The sequence below is a fragment of the Balaenoptera musculus genome, chromosome 20 (assembly GCF_009873245.2).
Source record: "Balaenoptera musculus isolate JJ_BM4_2016_0621 chromosome 20, mBalMus1.pri.v3, whole genome shotgun sequence".
NCBI classification, from domain to species: domain Eukaryota; kingdom Metazoa; phylum Chordata; class Mammalia; order Artiodactyla; family Balaenopteridae; genus Balaenoptera; species Balaenoptera musculus.
In genome coordinates this window covers 53,534,595-53,557,264 of record NC_045804.1, presented here as the reverse complement: position 1 = coordinate 53,557,264, position 22,670 = coordinate 53,534,595, and the positions used below count along the sequence as shown (strand labels likewise).

The 22,670-nt window shown below is 40.8% G+C and overlaps 1 protein-coding gene across 1 annotated transcript in view; it reads right to left on the bottom strand.

The window, feature by feature from the left end:
• ADPRM (ADP-ribose/CDP-alcohol diphosphatase, manganese dependent) overlaps positions 1-22,670 on the bottom strand; it is a 380,897-nt gene that overhangs the window by 42,350 nt on the left and 315,877 nt on the right. Inside the window, exon 7 of the mRNA XM_036836895.1 lies at positions 15,323-15,519. Within this exon, the coding sequence (XP_036692790.1) occupies positions 15,466-15,519 (54 nt within the window). The 3' untranslated portion in view covers positions 15,323-15,465. The remainder of the gene's footprint in view (positions 1-15,322; positions 15,520-22,670) is intronic.

The following is a 22,670-nucleotide window of genomic DNA, read 5'->3' as shown; positions in this document are numbered from 1 at the left end:
CACTCTTCCCTGAACCGCTGGTCTCAGCATCATTGGCTCTCAGTCCTTTCAAGACAAAGACTCTCTGATGTAACCTGGCTGATTGAGACACGCTTCGATTGCTTTCCAGCTCTACAACTCGCTACCCGAGTGTCTGGTATTTAGTCACCTCTCTGCACCTCTGTTTCTTAAGCTGTAAAACAGGAATAATATCGCTGTTGTAGGCTCTTTATGGGAATTCAGTAAGATAAAGCACGTCAGGTGCCTGGCACAGAGCCTAATACGTATAGGGGCCCAACAAATTTGGTTTCTTTTCCCTGACTTTGACAAGGCAGTGAAGGTGTTAAAAACTTTTTTAAACTATGAAATATATAGCACACAGGAAAAATTGTGCAAAAAGAAAAGATAGACAGCTCAAAATTTTATCACAGGGCTTCCCTGGTGGCGCAGTGGTTGAGAATCTGCCTGCCAATGCAGGGGACACGGGTTCGCGCCCTGGTCTGGGAAGATCCCACATGCCGCGGAGCGACTAAGCCCGTGAGCCACAGCTACTGAGCCTGCACGTCTGGAGCCTGTGCTCCGCAACAAGAGAGGCCGCGATAGTGAGAGGCCCGCGCACCGCGATGAAGAGTGGCCCCCACTTGCCGCAACTGGAGAAAGCCCTCGCACAGAAACGGAGACCCAACACAGCCATAAATAAATAAATAAATAAAATATTAAAAAAAAAAAAAAATTTTTATCACAAAGCTGGTACCCAAACACCCATGGACCCAACACCCAGGTAAGAAAATAACGCATCATTAGCGCCTTAGAAGTCCCATTCATGCCTAAGCCCAAGCGGTGCCCACCCCTCCCTCCTGAAAGGGAACCATTCTCCTGATGTTTATGGTTATCCCGTGTGTGTGTGTGTGTGTGTGTGTGTGTGTGTGTGTATGATATATATATATATATATATATAAAATATATATCTTTTACATCACATATGCCTATCTAAACTCTACATTTTAGTTTTAGCCACTTCTTAAACTTTGTATAAATGAATTATACAATATGCATTTTTTGTTGTTGTGTCTGCCTTTTGTTATTCAACAGTGTGTTGTCACATAGCTTTAAATGTGTTTTCATTGAGAGATTCATGTAGCTGGTGCTTTGTTTTCCTTTCATTGCTCGGTGGTATTTCAATAGATGGATATACCGCAAGTGGTTTATCCATTTTTGCAGTTGATGCACGTTGGGTTGTTTCCAGTTTGGGGGCTATTACAAATAGTGGTGCAGCAAATATTCCTGTACATGATTCCTGATGCATTCCTGTTAAGTATATAGTTAGAAATGGAACTGCTGAGTTACAGGGAATGCAGATCCTCAACTTTAGCAGAAAATGCCAGGTTTCAAAAGTGATTGTACCCATTTATATTCCTTAGAAATTTAGAAACTCGTTGCTCTATGTCCTCATCTACTTGGTAAAGTCAGCCTTTCAAATTTCAGCCACAGTTCTCGTAAGTATGCAGTGGCTTTGCGCTGTTGTTCTAATTCACATTTCTATGATTTCTAACGAGGCTGAGCATTTCGTGTTTATTGGCCATTTGGATACCTTCTTTTGTACCTGTTTAAGAGCATGTTGAAGTCTCTTGCCCATTTTTCTGTTAGACTGTCTGTCTTTTCTTTGACTTATAATAGTTTTTTTTAAAAAAAATTCTGGATGGAAGCCCTTTTTTGACTTTATGCAGCAAATATATTCTTCCAGTCTTTGGGTTGCCTTTTTATTTGTTTTCTTAATGGCATCTTTGAACGAGCAGAAGTTCTTAATTTTTGAAGATAGTCAAGTTAACTTGACTATCTTCAAAGTGTGGAGTGTGTGTGTGTGATGTTTTATGTCACCTACCCCAAGATTATGAAGAGCTATCCTTTAGATGTTCCTTTGTTTTACTTTGAACACCTAACATATTCTAAGTCCAGCTGGAGTTGGTTTGGGGTATGGTATGTGTGGTTAACACCAAAATTTTCTGTCCTTTCCCTTACATTTGCACATGAATATCCAATTGTTCCAGCACAATTGGCTGAAAAGCCCACCCTTGCTTCTTTGTGGTGCCACATCTGTCATCTGTCCATTCATGCATGATTCTATTTCTAGGCTCTTATTTATTCCATTGATCTATTTGTCTATCCTTGTCTTAATTAATCTCTTATAATAATTCTTAATATCAAGTAGAGTCAGGCTCCCACCCTTCATCTCTGAAAGTGTCTTAACTTTCTTTGCCATTTGCTTTTCTAGATAAAGTTTAGGATCAGTTCCCAATTTTTCCCCCAAAATAAAACCTTGAGATTGTATTGAATCTATCAATTGATCTAGCAAGAATTGACATCTTAAAAATATTGAGTTTCAAATTTGCATGGTATAACCCTTCACTTATTTGGGTCTTCTTTAATTTCTCTTTTTGTATTTTCTGCAACGAAGTCTTTAAACAACTTTTGTTAGATTGAATCCTTGGTATTTGATATTTTTGATGCTAATGTAAGGTGTATATTTAAAAATTTTTTTTCATTTTATGGCAGGTATTATTTCTAATCTCAGAGGGAAAACTCTCAATAATTTGCCATTAAATATAAATATATATAATATAAATTTAGAAGATTATATCCCTATATCTTTAATCAGCTTACTGAATTTCCTTTCCACTCCTAGCTTACTAAGATTTTTGTTTTTGTGTTTTCAATGTAATGAACAAATGTTTAAATTTTCCAGATGACTTTTCTACATCTGTTATTTTTCCCTTTATTCTGTTAATATGGTATATTACGTTGATTTTTAAATGTTTACTTAAACCATGTATTCCTGAAATAAACTCAAATACTTAATAATAATATATTATCATATATACGCTAAATATATATACATATATATATATTTATGTATATACTGCCAGATTCAGCTTGCTAACATTTTCTTTAGGATTTTTGCCTCTCTGCTCACAAATGAGTATCTTCTTTTCTCATAATGACCTTGTCAGGTATTTGTTAAGGTATTCTGACGTCATAAAACAAACTGGGGCGTAGTCTCTCTTAATCTTTGTGCAAGACTGTCATTGCCAGTAAAGCTATTTGCTCCTACAATTGCATTTGTAGAACATTTAAAATTCTAGTTTCATTTTCTTTAAGTTATTAAAATATTCAGATTTTCTATTTCCTCCTGTGTCACTTTTTTGCATTTTATTGTCTTATATTTTTTAAATTGAAGTACAGTTGATTTATAATGTTTCAGACGTACAGCAATTACAAGATATTGAATATAGGTCCTTGTTCTGCCTCTTGGGTCACTTTTAATAAATTAAATATTTCTGGATTCATCTCATCTAACACTTTGTATGTGTTGACATAAGGCTGTTGATAATATTCTCTTATTTCCTTTCTCTGCATGATCTTTGGTGACGTGCCCTATTTTGTTCCTGATATTAGATATTCGTGCCTTCCTTCTTTTTCTCGTGATCAATCTTACTAGACATGTGTCAATTTTATTAGGCTCCCCTTTCTGTCCAAAGTATAGCTTTACTGATCCTCTTTTGTAGGCTATCTCTGTCATAAATTTTTGCTTTTATATTTATTTTTCTTTCTTCTACGTTTCTTTAACATTTGTCATATATGCTTTTTTTTAACATCTTTATTGGAGTATAATAGCTTTACATTGTTGTGTTAGTTGCTGCTGTATAACAAAGTGAATCAGCTATACGTATACATATATCCCCATATCCCCTCCCTCTTGCGTCTCCCTCCCACCCTCCCTATCCCACCCCTCTAGGTGGTCACAAAGCACCGAGCTGATCTCCCTGTGCTATGCGGCTGCTTCCCACTAGCTATTGATTTTGGTAGTATATATATAAGTCCTTGCCACTCTCTCACTTCATCCCAGCTTACCCTCCCCTCTCCCCGTGTCCTCAAGTCCAATCTCTACATTTGCGTCTTTTTTCCTGTCCTGCCCCTAGGTTCTTCATACCATTTTTTTTTTCTTTAGATTCCATATATATGTGTTAGCATATGGTATTTGTTTTTCTCTTTCTGACTTACTTCACTCTGTATGACAGACTCTAGGTCCATCCACCTCACTACAAATAACTCAATTTCGTTTCTTTTTATGGCTGAGTAATATTCCATTGTGTATATGTGTCACATCTTCTTTATCCATTCATCTGTCGATGGACACTTAGGTTGCTTCCATGTCCTGGCTATTGTAAATAGTGCTGCAATGAACATTGTGGTACATGACTCTTTTTGAATTATGGTTTTCTCAGGGTATATGCCCAGTAGTGGGATTGCTGGGTCATATGGTAATTCTAGTTTTAGTTTTTTAAGGAACCTCCATACTGTTCTCCATAGAGACTGTATCAATTTACATTCCCACCAACAGTGCAAGAGGGTTCCCTTTTCTCCACACCCTCTCCAGCATTTATTGTTTGTAGATTTTTTTGATGATGGCCATTCTGACCAGTGTGAGGTGATACCTCATGGTGGTTTTGATTTGCATTTCTCTAATGATTAGTGATGTTGAGTATCCTTTCATGTGTTTGTTGGCAATCTGTACATCTATTCTGGATATTTAATATAAATGGACTCATTCAATAAGAGGGGACTAGGTAATTCCCTGGTGGTCCAGTGGTTAGGACTCGGTGCTTTCATTGCAGTGGCCCAGGTTCAATCCTTGGTCAGGGAACTAAGATCCCACAAGCCACGTGGTATGGCCAAAAGAAAAAAAAAAAAAAAAAAAAAAAAAAAATATATATATATATATATATATATATGGACTAAAAATTCAATGGCATAAAATGTAGGTTAATGGAAATCAGTATTTTTTTCAATCTATATTGCCACTATACTGTATTGTCATATACTGTACAATACTGATTGTGCACTGAAATAAGAAAGACCCAAATGATTAAGGCTTTCACCTATTACTGTATCCTTCCTCCAATAAAAGGTAATAAAGTTAGCCATCCCTCTCTCCAAATGGGGTTGGCCAGAGGATGAGACAACCCAAACACCAATCATGTCTTTTCCAAATTCATGTTATTGTCTAATGTGGTATTTTAGGACACACACACACACACACACACACTCACACACACACACTCCCAGAGCTTGAATTAAAATCCAAGGATTGCTGCACTTGTAGTTGTAGACCATACCATCTTCTCTAGCTACTTTAAGTAGGGAGGAATTTATTAAATGGTATTTAGTAACTTAGAAAATCTTTGGAAAGGCTGATAGAACAGGCTTCAGGTTAAGTTCAGGAACAATTACGGGTGAGAAACAGAGCAGAAGCAATTACCTCTGCCATGTTTAGAAAGCTGTTTTACCTTTGTTTTTCTCTGTAAAATGGATGATCCACACTTTCCTCTTAACTCTGTTTCAAATCAAAGTGTCACTTGGGTGCATCCGATTGGTGGAAATTCAGTTAAGTTGCTTGCTGTTATCATGGTTGATTTTACATTATTATCCCTTTAAATCCAGCACATTCTTATCAGCTGCTTGGGGATCAACACAGAAAGCCACCACAGAGGCTTGCACTTGCCTCTAGAACTTCCTGGGGCTCACGAATGATCCTAGGCTTCTTCTTACTGACTCCAGACCTTTCTTTTGTTGGCTCCCATCATGGCTGATCTCAATGGCTTCATACATTGACTCTCCCTCTCTGTCCAGATCTGTTTGAATCGGTGACCTTATTTTAAACTGCCTAGTTGAGTCTTAGGACACAGTTTCCAGGGATTGTGGCTCAGTTCCATGCACCAAAACTCTGGGAAAGTTTCCTCCATCATCCAGGACACACCCAGGACTTTGAAGTACTTCTCCAGACAGCCCCACACTATCCTCAACCCCTCTAACAGGGGAAGGAGGAGACACTGTACTATTATTATTGCTGTTATTAATAAGAGAGAGTGTGCTAGCATAGGAAAGCTCCCAAATAAAGTGAACAGTGTCCCCTGGATTTGTGCAACATGGAGATACTGACACAGTATCCATTGGTGGGAGAGAGAAAGAACTGGAAAGGAAGCAAGTGGTTATAACAGAAAGAAGGTCAGTGGAACCTGAGATCATACACGGAGACCAACACAGTAGCTTTAAGGGTTTTGAGGCCCCTAACACACTTCTCTCGCAAGCAGCAAAATAAGACTTCGTAATTTGTGTCTCTGGGCTTGCAAGCCGCGGTCCTTTCAATGAATATCTAGGTGTGGGCGGGGAGGGGGGAGGATCATTAGACCCGCATGTTCTCAGTATTGTACCTGGAAGCGCCTTGTTCCTTTTGATCATCTTCTATTTCATGTACCGGTTAGCACAGCGCATTTATGCTTACACCTATGATCTTTTGAAGATCTAAGCTCATGAATCTCTGTAAAGGTCAAAGAAATCTCATTTAATGTTATCTCCACGTTGTGGGTGATTTTTTTTTTTCACTTGATAATAAAGATTTTGTTTTTAAAAATAAGAAAAAATGTCTTTGATATCCTAACTTTGAGAATTCCTTTCAAATACGTTTTCAAGTGTGCAAGTATGGTTATACATGTCAGATTATGTGACTTTGAGGTGTTTTGTGTTTGTGGGTCCCAATGTGTGCATTCATTCATGTATGTGTGTATACACATACATGTACATTATGAACTGTTGCCATGAAGTAATGACATTGGTTTTTGTAACATGAATGCTGAAATGACAAAAGGAGCGCCCATCTAGGGCAGTGAATCTCAACAGGGAGCAATTTTGCTCCCTGGTGCATGTGGGGGGGCATTTAGCGCTGTCCGCAGACATTTCTGGTTGCCAAAAATGGTGTTAGGTTGCTCCTGGCATCTAGTACACAGAGGCCAGGGATGTTGCCAAACATCCTACAGTGCATGGGACAGCCCCCTGACCCCCCGCCCCTGACAAAGAGTTATTTGTCCTGAAGTGTCAATAGTGCCAAGGTTGAGAAACTCAGTTCTAGACGCATAGTACTGAACAAATGTTTACCGGGCACCTATAATATTCAAGACTCTGTTTTAGCCTTGGTTCAGAAATAAGCATAATGCAAACATCTATTGGTATGCCCCCCATGTATTTAGTAAGGGAGTGTATCAGGCAGGGTCTCAACTGGAAACATTTGGCATGCACAGATTAAGATAAGTTGAAGAACTAGTTACAAAGGAATGAATATAGGGAGAGCATAAGGGAGAGTGTGGTGGCCTGGCTAGTAGCCGTCAAGGTGCTATCCTCTGTGGGACCTGCAGAGCTAAGGTGTGCAGTGGATACTGGAACCTGGAAGGGGATGGAGTCTTCCAGTGCAGCCACCGTGAAGGCAGCGAGCTTCAGTTGAGAGAGTTAACCTTGAGGTGACCTCCAAGGGAAAGAACTAGGGGACCAATTACCCCCACCTCCCTCCCACCTACTGTAAGGGCCCCCCATGGGCCAACAGAAGCCAGAGAACAAGGGTATCTGTTGGGCTTACAGCTCAGCCCAACAGGAAGCCGGATGGAGAACAGTGAGGGAGGGGGGCAGGCACCAGGGAACGTGAAGGCAAATGAAGGTATCTGGGCAAGGACTTACTTTGTAAAGGACTCTCACTGAAAGCAGATACCGGTAAGAGCCACCAAATCAAGGGCTCCCAGCTTTCGGAGGCGTGAGGGGCTCTTTCTAGCTTGGATGAGCTCAGGGAGGCCTCAGTAAAGGATGCGGCATTTGAAAGACAGCCTTGGGAAGTGACTAGAGTAACCCGCATGTCAGCCTTTTCCCACTTGGAAAGGTCACCTTCGCCTCGCGCACGCAGGGAGGGGGACGGTTTCGGCTGCAGGCCTCCCCAGCCTCCCCAGCCTGCTCTCCTGCCCACGGATCCCAGCCCTGCCGCCGTTCCTGGAACATTCTGCTGGAAAGCATCTCCCAGCTGGGACACTTCTCCCTGGGCCCGGCCACGCACACAAGGGGGGCTGGGCAGGCCCTGCTTCTCTCCATTAGTCTGTTTCTTTGTTCTTTGTAACACCACTATTTTACATATATATAAGCATATATATGTGTATAATACTTTCATATATATGTGTATGTGTGTATATATATATCAACTGTTACGTAGGATCACAGTACCCAAAGGACATTTACATAATAGAGGAGCACAGATATTTAAAACCTTAATGTGACCTTCACCCTAGTACAAGGGAAAAATGCTCAACCAAGTTGAACCCACACAGGGAACGCCCTCCTGGGCTCCCCCAGCTCCTAGTCATGCTCTCCCGTTTGGGGGTCTGTTCCTCGTTGTGAATCCTCTTCTACTCTCCCTCCTATGAGTATTTTTTAAAAAATATTTATTTTATTTTGTTTATTTGGCTGCACCGGGTCATAGCTGCGGCACACAGGATTGTTTTAGTTGCGGCATGCATGTGGGATCTAGTCCCCTGACCAGGGATTGAACCCGGCTCCCCTTCACTGGGAGCAAGAAGTCGTAACCATGGGACCACCAAGGACCACTCCTCTTCCCCTAGCGGCCTCTGTACGTAGTGAGTTGTTGACAATCCTCCTTATTCTATTGATAACTCATTGGAAAGCTGTGGGGTTTCTTTCCAATTCGGCCTCCACCATGGGCACATCCGCCTTTCCCAAGGATAAATATTAATTATCAGAGATATTACACTCTAAACCCAGAAGGTGGAAGAGAAGTATTTTTCTTACATCCCCAATGCTTTCAAAGCCTCCTCTCTACGTGTAATGAACACCTCATATCATTTACTTTTGAACAGTGTACGCGCGCCCACCCTTTCAAACTAGGACCCCCCTAGAGCCTGCTGGAAATAAGAAGTGGGCCCATTTTCCAGCTTTATGCCTCTTAAGAACTGCCCTCATGACTACACTAAGACCTAACAGGGGCTTTGTAATTAGTTCTTGGAAGAGCGAGATTCAATTCCTAGCCAGCCAAGAGTATTCTCTTCCCCAGACTCCGAATGGAGAGAAAAAGGATGGTTTTGTTTTTCTAGTAACATAAGATTTTACACTGAGAGATGAGAGTTGGAGTATGAGGTCTGATATTCAAGGTGGAAAGAACAGCGTGAGCATAGCACAGAGGTTGAAAATAATGTGCATAACCTACAGTTTAAATGGACATTGTTCAGAAATGTGAAAGCAATGAACTGTGGGTGTATACCTAGCAGGCACCAGGTTATAGGCGATGTTTAATTATTTCCTTTAAAGATTGATTTTGTATTTTTAAAAATTACATGCTGCTGATTTAGAGAAGGATATTAACTCACTGGAATAGAATCACAAAAATCCATTTGTTTTTCCAGTTTCTGCTGCTACTTGGGTTAACTCCTTTCCCCCCCTCCCCTACTTTATAGTGGATTCCCTTCATGACATCATGGTTGAATTCCATAACTTTTTGGTCCGTTTGGGTTATTCTGTCAGTCTGGTTTCCTTTCTCAGACTCCGTGTTGTTTATTTTAAAACTGCTAATTTCACGGTCATTCCAAAGTCCTCTTCCACCATCCCCCAGCTCTTCCCCCAACTACAGGGGCCAAACTCAACAACAGCGGCTTAGAACAGGGAGGGTGGTACACACCAAGCTGATGTTGGGGCCCTGGGGAGGGAGAGGGGTGGAGCTTCTCCTTCCTGGCTGTCCAGTAGGAAAGTTGCTTCTTTCTGTTGGCTGCTGTTTCCTCTCTAACACTCAGTAGCCAGTAGCCATTGGTTCTGCCTGAGTGTCAAGTTTCCAAGAGAATGTTGGTTACTTCGGGGAGGTTGTCTGTTGGTGCTTCAGGGAGCCCTAGGCGGCCCTGCCCCCTGCACGTTTCCCTGGATTCAACTCCTAGTTGTGATGTGTTCCTCACCCTCCTCCCAGTAGCCACTCCAGACTGTCTACGCATCCCATCTTGTTTATGGGGCCACCATGCCAGGTTTCAAGCTGTCTGGAGCTTTCTCCTTCACGGCTGGTCAGGAAACACACAGGTTTGCCACGTGAAGTGAGGAGATCACTGGCTCCCTACTGGCATACCCTTCCGCCCTCTGCACCTCTGACAGGAGGCATCGTCTCGTCCCCTTTCGACCAAGATGATCTCCAGTCCCCAACCTAGTGGACGGAGAGGGGGCTCAGGCACTTTCCTGAACCCCCTTGATTCTCCTGGTTGCTCTCCCTCTTAGCGTGGTGGAGAACAGGCTGGAGCTCCTTTTCACGAACGTGACACTCCTTCAAAATGCCACCTCCTCTCCCTCTCGCCTCCTTTCATGTTGCCGTTGTGTGTGAGGAGTGGGTGGGTGGTACTCTCGTTACTGAATGGCATCCTTCTACACGCCCTGAAGGAAGGGGGCTGACCACAGAGCTGGTGGTCCTAGCAAGTGAGAAGGTGGGGTGCCTCGTAACAGCTGTTTTCAGCCGTGGACCTGAGTAGCCAATTGCAATAGGTGGCAACTGACAACCCCGTGTTACTGTTATGACCACCCTTCAAAGATATGCGTATCCCCTCCCACAATTTTGTTCGGATGTCAGAACTGATGATGCCACACATTCACCAAGAAGGTATGAAAAGTTTTATTACTTAGGGATTTGAGGTCTCTGGGGAGAGCAGAGCAGGACTCTTAAGTAGATCCCAAATAACTTCAGAGATGGAGGAAGGGAGCCAGGCCTGGATTTTTCAGGCAGTTAAGGAATGGGGGCCAGGGTGAGAGTTCTCAGGCAGGGGCAGGGGCTAGCTGGGTTTCACTCTCCTGCTGGCGCCAAGGAGGCTTTCTTATCAGTTTCCCCAGATGTGGGGTACAAGGGGTAGAGGGAGGGGTGGAGCTTAAAAATTGTCAGTCGTTGAACATAAAAAACGGGGCCCACGAGCACATGAAAAGGTGCTCAACATCACTAATTATTAGAGAAATGAAATCAAAACCACAATGAGGTATCACCTCACTCAGGTCAGAATGGCCATCATCAAAAAGTCTATGAATAATAAATGCTGGAGAGGGTGTGGAGAAAAGGGAACCCTCCTCCACTGTTGGTGGGAATGTAAATTGGTGCAGCCGCTATGGAGAACAGTATGGAGGTTCTTCAAAAAACTAAAAACAGAGTTGCCATATGATTCAGCAATCCCACTCCTGGGCATATATCCAGAGAAAACTCTAATTCGAAAAGATACATGCATCCCAATGTTCATGGCAGCACGATTTACAATAGCCAAGACATGGAAGTGACCTAAGTGTCCATCGACAGATGAATGGATAAAGAAGATGTGGTATATGAAGTACTACTCAGCCATAAAAAAAGAATGAAATACTGCCATTTGCAGCAACATGGATGGACCTAGAGATTACCATACTAAGTGAAGTAAGTCAGAAAGAGAAAGACAGGGCTTCCCTGGTGGCACAGTGGTTGAGAATCTGCCTGCCAACGCAGGGGACACGGGTTCGAGCCCTGGTCTGGGAGGATCCCGCATGCCGCGGAGCGACTAGGCCCGTGAGCCACAACTACTGAGCCTGCGCGTCTGGAGCCTGTGCTCCACAGCAAGAGAGGCCGCGACAGTGAGAGGCCCGCGCAACGCGATGAGGAGTGGCCCTCACTTGCCGCAACTGGAGAAAGCCCTCGCACAGAAACGAAGACCCAACACAGCCAAAAATATAAATTAATTAATTAATTAATTAAAAAAAAAAGAAAGACAAAGACAAATATCCTATGATACCGCTTATATGTGGAATCTAAAATATGACACAAATGAACTTATCTATGAAACAGAAACAGACTCAGAGACATAGAAAACAATCTTATGGTTACCAAAGAGAAAAGGGGGGAGGGATAAATTAGGAGTTTGGGATTAACATATACACACTACTATATATAAAATAGATAAACAACAAGGACCTACTATATAGCACAGGGAACTATATTCAATATATGGTAATAAACTGTAATAGAAAATAATCTGAAAAATTATATATATATATATATATACACACACACACACACATATATGAATCACTTTGGGGGAATTCCCTGGTGGTCCAGTGGTTAAGACTCTGAGCTTCCAGTGCTGGGGGCCCGGCTTTGATACCTGGTCGGGGAACTAGGACCCCACAAGCTGCACTGTGCGGCCAAAGAAAAACAAACCAAAAACTGAATCACTTTGCTGTGCGCCTGAAACTAACACAATATTGTAAATCAACTCTACTTGAATTAAAAGCGTTTGAAAAGAACGGGGCCAGATTCTTTCTTACAGTTACTTAGACATTAGAGAAAACTCAGATGGCTGCTCTTCAAAGTCATCGCTGCGGAAAGCTGGTCTGGTCCTCCAAGGAGCAGAAACCAAGACGGGATTAACTGTGCAAGGGTTTTTAGGAAAAATGCCTGCGGGGGAAAAAAAAATAGGGAGCAGACCAGACAAGCTGGAAGAGCCGCCATCAGACTGTGACACACAAGTTTGACCTTGAGTGAAGGACAGAAAAAGAGAAGGTTTGATGGAAATGTCCTAGGCTGCCATGTCATCTGCAAAAGGATCAGCAAAGTCTGGGGATGTTTCTGTGCTGAGGTCGGCCATCCCAGGAGTCCCCGCCAGGAAGGGGTCTGCCTTCGTGCTCCTGCTGCATGCGGGTCTGAGCTGGGAGGAGCCCTGGCCTTCGTGTGCCCAGGTGGCTTCCCCGGCTCTGCAGCTGGGCCCCTGTCAATTGTCCTTCCTACAGGTGGAAGACTGGGAGGCAGTCTCATGGCCACCCCATACAGACACCTAGTCCAATGATTGTTTCATCGCTAAAATCATTTTGCAGCTCCTTTTCAGGGAGATGTCTTCATGGGATAGTATAGAAGCAATGAAAGGGCAGAGAGTTTCATAGCTTTTAAAAAGACCCTTTACTCTTGACCAAAACCAGCATCGGGCAGCTAGAGTACCCCTCTTAGTACTTATCTGTGTGGATTTGGCTATTGCACACACACACACACACACACACACACACACACAAAGAATCTGCACTTAAATGATAAAAGTCATCATTAACGACATCCCAAGGAATATGCCACAGTATCTGACGGCAGTATCTGAATTAAAAGGAACAATTCCAGACACCTGTTAAACAATGGTAACATCGTAAGAATAATTGTACTGCCTCCCAACGTGACTTCACTGAGGTGGACCGTTCTCAGCATATATAGGATTTCGGGGACAATAGTGAAAATTAAAAATAGCTCTGCTTTATACCTTCATTTCTCCTCTGTGTGTGCACGGACAGATGGGTATGTGCGGGAATTATTCACCATGAAGCTGATGAATGGACTCTTCCAAAGCTCTGTGCTTAATTTTGTATTTTTGTTAATATTTGTACTTTTTATTAATATTAATATTTGTACTTTTTATTAATATTAATATTAATATTTGTACTTTTATATTCTTTTTATTTTCAGAGGGAGATTCCCAATTTTATAACTTTTAGGATCCACAAAGCCTTCATGCACCCCAGGAACGTGTATTTGTGTCTGCACATCCTGGCTGTGTTTGTGTGTATTCCTATGGTTTCCTTTCCCCCATCCTCACACTTGGGTGCATATGTTTCTCCAGATGGGGTAATGCTCTCCTTCACACATGTTTTTAAATGTCTTTGGATTGTTTAACAAAAAGAAGTTAAAGGGTAGAAGAGGAAAAAAACCTGCTTAGACAAATCTCTGAACCAAAGTGAGGGATGGAGGAGGGACATTTTTCTTTCCCTCCCAGGGAAAGTTTCCAGTTTAGTCAAAGTTCAAGCTTCAAGTTTCCACTGTAGTCAGATTTGGGGGAAATGATCTCTTTCTTCAGGCCACTAGAGGGCACCAGTGTGCAGACCAGTGTCAGGTTTGGGAGGGGTGCTGAGCTCCACGGAGCAAGAGGGAAGGTGACTCTCACATTCCCATAGCCACCGAGTCCCTTTTCCTTTTCAAAACACCTCTTCCTACACTCAGGATGTTTCTTTCTGGATCTGAATCATCCTAGTATTTCCTCCTCGCCTACCCTCCTACAAGACTACACACCCCCCTCCTCCAGATTCCTTGTTGTCGTGACCATCATCTCTGTGGATGAAGGTTAAAGGACCCCCAGGAGCATAGACCAGGAAGACCTACGGGTCCCGAAAGAACACTGAAATTATTATCAGGAGACCTGGACTCAAGCCCCAGATCTGTCATTGGCTGTGTGATCTTGAGAAAATCACTTTACCTCTCTGAACCTCTGTGTGCTTATCTGCAAAATGGGAGGGAGAGTCCTCTAAAGTTCTTTGTGTTTCTGAGAAAAAGACCGGATATAGTTAAGCATCCTCCTTTGAAGGCAAAAGCCTTGTTCTTTCCTGTCATGCTGAAAACCTCTCCTTCTAAAATTCTAAAACCTGCTTCCTTAGTATTCTTCATCAACTCCTGATGAATAAAATTTCAAATTAAGGACTTCTTTGGGTTTCCAGGCCAACATATAAGGAACTTGGACTTCTACTCTCCCACCCACACAACAGGAGAAAATATGAACAAACTGAAAATCAACAACTCTTCTTAGATCAATCAGAAAACTGACATCACAGGGCAAACTGCTACCCGCCCCCCTCCTGCCAAATGGAAGAGACAGACAGGTAGACAAAGAATCACACCTTACTGGAGCTGAAGACCAGGAGAAGAAAACTCTGCAGGAACCAGTACTGGGTTCCTTTTATCTAGTTTACAACGTCAAACTTGCAACAAAAAATGACAAAGCATACTAAAAGACAAAAAACAGAACAAAACAAAAAACGACACAGGTTGAAGAGACAGGGCAAACATCAGAACCAAACTCAAGTGTGGCAGAGATGTTGGAATTAGCAGACTGGGAATTTAAAATGACTATGATTAGTATTCCAAGGGCTCTAATGGAAAAAGTAGACAACATGCAAGAACAGATTGGCAGATTGGTAATGGAAGCCGTGAGATGGAAATTCCAAGAAAGAATCAAAAGGAAAGGCTAGAGATCAAAACACCATGACAGGAATGAAGAACGCCTTTGATGGACTCATCAATAAACTGGACTCAGCTGAGGAAAGAATCAATGAGCTTGAAGACATCAATAGAAACTTCAAAACCTGAAGTTCAAAGAGGAAAAAGAATGAAAAAGATAGAACAAAATACCGAAGGGCCGCAGGACAATAACAAAAGGGGTAATGTACATGTATTAGGATTACCAAATTAAAGACTTCCTCTCTCATCTATTCATAACCACATCACTTACATAGCTACATCACTCTACCCTGCAAAACCCAGAGCTGAACTAAGAAACCATGGTTTTGCTTGTAACTCCTAACATTGCCACACCTTATTAAATTATCTCTGTTTAAACAATGAAAGACTTCCCGAGGGATGGGTGAGAATTTGAGGCAGGGGAAAGGGGCTTACCTGGTTTGTCTGTAACCTCTTTGGACACATTAAACTGGGCTTGAAGTGACTTCCATCTTCTCCCATCTTCTGCCCGAATCTCCTACTCCTCAAAAGACAGCTCGTTCAAACCACTGGATTGTGACCAGTGAGCTGATATTTCTTCATGGTATCAACTGGAAAGTCATATCCCGTTTCCAATGGAGCTTTGCCTGGAGCTGGAGAAAAATTGGACCAGAGAGTTTGGAGTAGCATGTGGAGAAGTAACTTCCTTGCTGTCTCTCCAAGGTCACAGGCTTGAGGTCTGCTGACTATACTTATTTCTCCTGTTCTATCACTTTCTCTTTATTTTAATCACCTTCATTATAAATGTCCTCATAAAAGGCCTGCCACCTTCCATCCTCGTTGCTACCCAACCCCAGTCCCATCTGCATCCTGCTTAGGATTCTGCAGTAGCATCCTTCTTGAGAGGGACATTCAAAGCCATCTAAGTGAGTGGATCTCTCGCTGCACCCCCCCGACCCTTTCCTTTCTCACCAGCCACCATGTTCGTGCAACACTGAGCTGTTTGTCGTTATCACAACCCAAGGCATCTTACTTCCTTGTCCTTACGTATGCTGCTCCCTCTGCTGGAAAGATTTCTCTCCACTCTTGGACTAGGTTATCAACATCTTGCTCTAAGATTCAGCTCAAGTGCCCCTTCCACCAGGAAGTCTTCCCTGAGAAGCCAGTCCAGGTTTCATGCCTCTCCTAGTTTCTCCCCCATAACACAGGCAGACCTCTGCTATGCCACTTCCCTGGACTATCATTGCTTCCCTAGTCACCTTCAAGTGCCTGCAGGGCAAGAATTGTGTCCCTTTCTCTAAGCTTATTATCTAGTACAATATATGGAACATGGTTTGTTACATGAATAAAAGTATGAAATCGTTGACAGAATGTAAAAATCTCAAAAATATATTGTGAAAAGAAGGTGCATGTGGATCGTGAGGGAGAAGAAAAGAAAAAGAAGAAAAGCAAAGCAGAAAAGAAAGTAGGCAGGAAAGTTCTATGTACTGTTTTAAAAGTAATAATTGGAGGAATTAACATTTCAGTCCTGGTTCAGACTGTTAAGGAAATACAGTTTAAGAAATGCCTTTTGAAATGCATTTTTGAAAAACCTTAAAGATAAGAATCAGTAGAGCTTAAAACGAAATACGTCTTTCAGAATGCTAAATCCACTTGTCAAGCCAGAAAGCAAAGAAAACATAAAAAGGTGGAAAGCATAGAAAAAGATGACAGAACAAAGATCAAACATAGGAGTTGTATCAATAAAAGCAGATGGATCAAGCTTTTCTATTAAAAGACAAAACCAATGGGGTCAAAACCCCAAACCTGAGTATGTACTGTCTACAATTTACACACCTAAAATAAAATGATCCAAACAGACTAAGATAAAAGCATGGGAAAAGACATGGCTGAAATATTAAAAAGGAAAAATATGGAAAATGGAAGTTACCATATTAATAGAAGACAAAGTAAAAAAGTCTAAGGTAAAAGACATTATATGAGACAAAGTTTTTTGTTTTACTTTTTAATTAATTTAATGTTTTAACCAAAAAAAGTTAAACATGGGCACAGTCTAAATTTTTTTTACTTCTAATAGGATATAACAAATATGTCAGGTCCTTATCCCTCATCCCCATCCAACATTCTAAAGGCAACATTTTTCAGTTCTTTTGGCTGTTTCTTATATGTAAGAAACATGTTAAAATTAATGGACATAAACAGACCTCAGTTGATCAATGATATTAGCTTCTTATATTGCCAGCAAAGGATTTTTTTATACCCATTTTACTCTGCTCTCACTCTTCTGTTGTAGTTATATCACAATTTGGAGGTTTGTCCATATCCACTATTGTATCAGTTAGGAATGTGCTTGGCTGCAAGTAACAGAAAACACACCTAGCAATGGCTTTCAGGCAGTCAAAAGCTGATGTGGTGGTTTTAAGATGTCCTTAGGGACCCAGGCTTTTTTTATTTTTCTGTTCTCCCATTTTAGGCTCATAGTTTTTGTCCTCATGGTCACAAGACAGCTGCTACACCTCCAATGTTGCACCCATGTTTCAGGGAAGGAAAAAAAAGGAAGGAAGAAGGGAAGCCAGAGGAGAAAGAAAAAGAAAAAAGTTTCCTAGGAACACTTAGCTCATGTCTCATTAGCAGGCTCTGTGTCACACACCTCCAACTGCAAGGTAATCTAACATTGCAAGAATTTTTAGATAGGCATATTGCTGCCCGAACAAAATTTAGGTTTGGAATCAAGGAAGAAAGGAGTGTAGACACTGGCAAGGTAACCAACAGTGTCTGTCACAGGTGTTTTTATTGTTATCTCTATGTAAATAGTGCTAACTGCTTAACCAGTAATTGTTGTAAGTATTTTCTTTCTTGTACATCTTTTTGTTTTGCCTGGAGTCAGAGCTTGCCTCATTATTTTTCATTTGCTTAAGGTTTTTTTTCCCCTTGAACTTGTGGCTAACTTTTCCCATAAATACCAAAAGCTCTGTAAGATATCTCTCAACATTATCTTCATGTGCTTAAATCCGTCAGATAATCTATCATTTCGAACCTTTTTCAGGAGACATCACTACTTGAGCCCTCCATACTTCTGCTCCATCTCTAGGTTTGAAGCCACACTGTCAGCTGGGACATCCTTCCATCCCCTTTCCCCACTTTTCTGAGTCTTTGGTCTTTCATTTTCTTGAATTACTATCTAATTTTGTTGGAGTATATCCTTTAGTTGCTTTCTGGAAAGAGAAAAATACATATGCTAGTTTATATATTTTTTTTTAGACTTTTGCATCCCTACCCTAACACTTAATTGCAAATCTTGCCAGTCTAGAATTCTAGGTTGGAATTCGTTTCTCTCCAATTTTTAAAGTCTTTGCCGCATTGCTTTTTTGAAGTCCAGTGCCATTCTGATTACTGATTTTTGCTTGTGCCCTGTTTCCCACCCCACCTTTCATGTTTTTAGGTTCTTCTCTTTATCTCAGTATTCTGAAATTTCACTATTGTGTGTATTGATGTATTTTATCACCCATTGTGCTGAGCATCTGGTAGGAAGTAATCTGGAACCGTTTATCCTTCAGTTCTGAGACGGTTAGTTTTATTGTTCCTTTAATAATATCTTCCCCTACACTTTCTTGATTTTTGTTTTCAGAAACTGTGACAAAATTAGGAATTGGATTCTTTCCTTTTGTCTATTTCTTTATAATTTTAATCTAATTTCTTGAAGAATTTTCTACTTTGTTTTCCAAACTCTACTGAACTTTTCATCATGGTTTTCACATTTTTAATTTCCAAAGGCTGCTTCTGCTTCACTGATCACTGCTCTCTGTCCCCTTTATAAACAGGTTTGTTTCATAGATGCACAATATTTTACTATTTCTGAGGATACTAATTACAGTTTCTTTAAAGTTTAAAGAAATTAAACTTTAAAACTCTCTGCATTATTTTCACTTCTGCTGATTTTGTTTTGATTCCTCTCTTTTGTATCAGAAGCCTTCTTCAGAGGTCTCGTGATTCTCTGCTGTTCATATTTAAGAGTGAAGCACTGAATAACTAATTGAAAACTACATCCATGGAAGTTATTGACTTCACTGTATGGTAAACAAGTGGCCACCTAGCTTTTCCTTTGGGAATCAAATGTCAATGTGGGTAGGTCTTTTCTTTGGCTGTGTGTAGAAGGATTTGGTTTCTCCAGCCTCCCTCCCAGAATTCTGTGGCTGATAGGAAATGTTCTCACCATTCTATGAACAGAGTTTGAAACCTTATTCCCCTATGTTCAGACCTCCATCTCACCTGGCCCTACTCTATGGTCAGTGTATCTGAGTTTAAAGGCTCTCAGGTGTAATTTTTGAAAAAGTATTTTTCTCTTGCTTTATATTGGGGATAATTGCTGACTATATAGGACAGTGGTAGGCAGGTAGGGGACATTGGATCTAATTGTTTCTTGTAAAGACTTTCAAATAACCCTCTGGTCGTCAACACTACCTCACTCCTGGTTTCTTTGGTATTTGCTTTCTCTAATTCCGAAGGTTTTCCACCTCTCAGCCAGGCAATATTTCCTGCTTCTCACCAGTTTCCCCTCTGCCATAAGTGGGATAAACCTTTCTCTCATTGCTAAGCCATTTACAAGTCATCCATTCATGTTCCCTTTTCATGTAACAATATTGTTTGGGGTTGTACAAGTCTTCTGCTTTCATCAAAGATGGAATTTGGGTTTCAGTTTCTCCTTGTTGTTTGGAATGATTTTGAAAAGAAATGAAAACCAAGCCACCTTTTCTCTATGATTTTAAAACTGGAAGCCTTATTTTGTTTTGACAAAAGTTACAACTCACAGAGAATGTGTCACTGATAACAAACTTTTATCTGGGCAATAATGCTGCATCAAAATACATAAAAACAAAATATTTGCTATTCATGGAGAAATTGACAGAATTAGAATGGTGGTGAGGAAGTTATTATACTTCTTTAAATCTTCGACAGATCAATAGGCAAAAATAGGGAGGTTGAAGATCTGAATAATATAATTAATTCATTTATTTAAAAGATATGTTTCACAAAAGACCCCAAATAGCCAAAGCAATCTTGAGAAAGAAAAATGGAGCTGGAGGAATCAGGCTCCCACACTTCAGACTATACTACAAAGCAACAGTAATCAAGACAGTATGGTACTGGCACAAAAACAGAAATACAGATCAATGGAACAGGGTAGAAAGCCCAGAGATAAACCCACGCACATATGGTCACCTTATTTTTGATAAAGGAGGCAAGAATATACAATGGAGAAAAGACAGCCTGTTCAGTAAGTGGTGCTGGGAAAACTGGACAGCTACATGTAAAAGAATGAAATTAGAACATTCCCTAACACCATACACAAAAATAAACTCAAAATGGATGAAAGACCTAAATGTAAGGTTAGACACTATAACACTCTTAGAGGAAAACATAGGCAGAACACTCTATGACATAAATCACAGCAAGTCATTTTTGACCCACCTCCTAGAGAAATGGAAATAAAAACAAAAATAAACAAATGGCACCTAATGAAACTTAAAAGCTTTTGCATAGCAAAGGAAACCATAAACAAGACAAAAAGACAACCCTCAGAATGGGAGAAAATATTTGCAAGTGAAGCAACTGACAAAGGATTAACCTCCAAAATCTACAAGCAGCTCATGCAACTCAATATCAAAAAAACAAACAACCCAATCCAAAAATGGGCAGAAGACCTAGATAGACATTTCTCCAAAGAAGATATACAGATTGCCAACAAACACATGAAAGAATGCTCAACATCACTAATAATTAGAGAAATGAAAATGAAAACTACAATGAGGTGTCACCTCACACCAGTCAGAATGGCCATCATCAAAAAATCTACAAACAATAAATGCTGGAGAGGGTGTGGAGAAAAGGGAACCTTCCTACACTGTTGGTGGGAATGTAAATTGATACAGCCACTATGGAGAACGGTATGGAGCTTCCTTAAAAAACTAAAAATAGAACTACCATATGACCCAGCAATCCCACTACTGGGCATATACCCTGAGAGAACCATAATTCAAAAAGAGACATGTACCACAATGTTCATTGCAACACTATTTACAATAGCCAGGACATGGAAGCAACCTAAGTGTCCATCGAAAGATGAATGGATAAAGAAGATGTGGTACATATATACAATGGAATATTACTCAGCCATAAAAAGAAACGAAATTGAGTTATTTGTAGTGAGGTGAATGGACCTAGAGTCTGTCATACAGAGTGAAGTAAGTCAGAAAGAGAAAAACAAATACTGTATGCTAACACATATATATGGAATCTAAAAAAAAAAAAAAAAAATGGGTCTGAAGAACCTAGGGGCAGGACAGGAATAAAGATGCAGAGGTAGGGAATGGACTTGAGGACACAGGGAGGGGGAAGAGTAAGCTGGGACGAAGTGAGAGAGTGGCATGGACATATATACACTACCAAATGTAAAATAGATAGCTAGTGGGAAGCAGCCGCATAGCACAGGGAGATCAGCTTGGTGCTTTGTGACCACCTAGAGGGGTGGGATAGGGAGGGCGGGAGGGAGACGCAAGAGGGAGGAGATATGGGGATGTATGTATGTGTATAGCTGATTCACTTTGTTGTAGGGCAGAGGCTAACACACCATTGTGAAGCAATTATACTCCAATAAAGATGGTAAAAAAAAAAAAATCAAAACTGCGAGGAGTAAAAGAAAAGTAGCCAAGGGACTTCCCTGGTGGTCCAGTGTTGAAGACTTCGCCTTACAATGCAGGGAGTGTGGGTTCGATCCCTGGTTGGGGAACTAGGATCCCACATGCCTCACAACCAAAAAAAAAAACCCAAAACATAAAATAGAAGCAATATTGTAACAAATTCAATTAAGACTTTAAAAATGGTCCACTTCAAAAAAATCTTAAAAAAAAAGTAGCCAGAAGAATAATTTCTTGGGGCTTCCCTGGTGGTGCAGTGGTTGGGAGTCCGCCTGCCAATGCAGAGGACACGGGTTCGAGCCCTGGTCCAGGAAGATCCCACATGCCACAGAGCAACTAAGCCCGTGAGCTACAACTACTGAGCCTGTGCTCTAGAGCAACAAGAGAAGCCACCGCAATGAGAAGCCCACGCACGGCAACGAAGAGTAGCCCCCTCTCTCCGCAACTAGAGAAAGCCCGTGCACAGCAACAAAGACCCAATGCAGCCAAAAATAAATAAATAAATAAATAAAATTAAACAAAAAACAAAGAATAATTTCTTGATTAGATTTGGAAATGGTAACATGTATGTAATATATAATGCATATATTTATAAAAGATCTACCTACAGGCATATATATTATATATATAAAATGCATACATATATATTATATATGTGTGTATATATAATATGCATATGGTATGTATAGATATATTAGTCTGTGTTTTAAAAAACTGGGGTATAAATTACACACAGTGCAATTTTAAAATCTTAAGATTGATGAATTATTTTTTGTTGAGGTGTGGTTGATTTGCAATGTTGTGTTAGTTTCTGGTGTACGGCAGGGTGATTCAGTTATACATATACATATATATCTATAATTTTTCAGATTCTTTTCCATTATAGGTTAATGGAAGATATTGAATATAGTTCCCTGTGCTATACAGTAAATAAATAAATAAATAAATAAAATATATGTTTCAAACTCTGTACTTCACAGAGAATAACAAGAAACAAAATACAAACCTCAGTGATGGATCCAAGACCACATGAGAATGTGTTTCATGATGAAGTTGGCATTTCAGATCAGTAAATAAGGGGTAGGTTATTCAACAAATGGTGTTGGGAA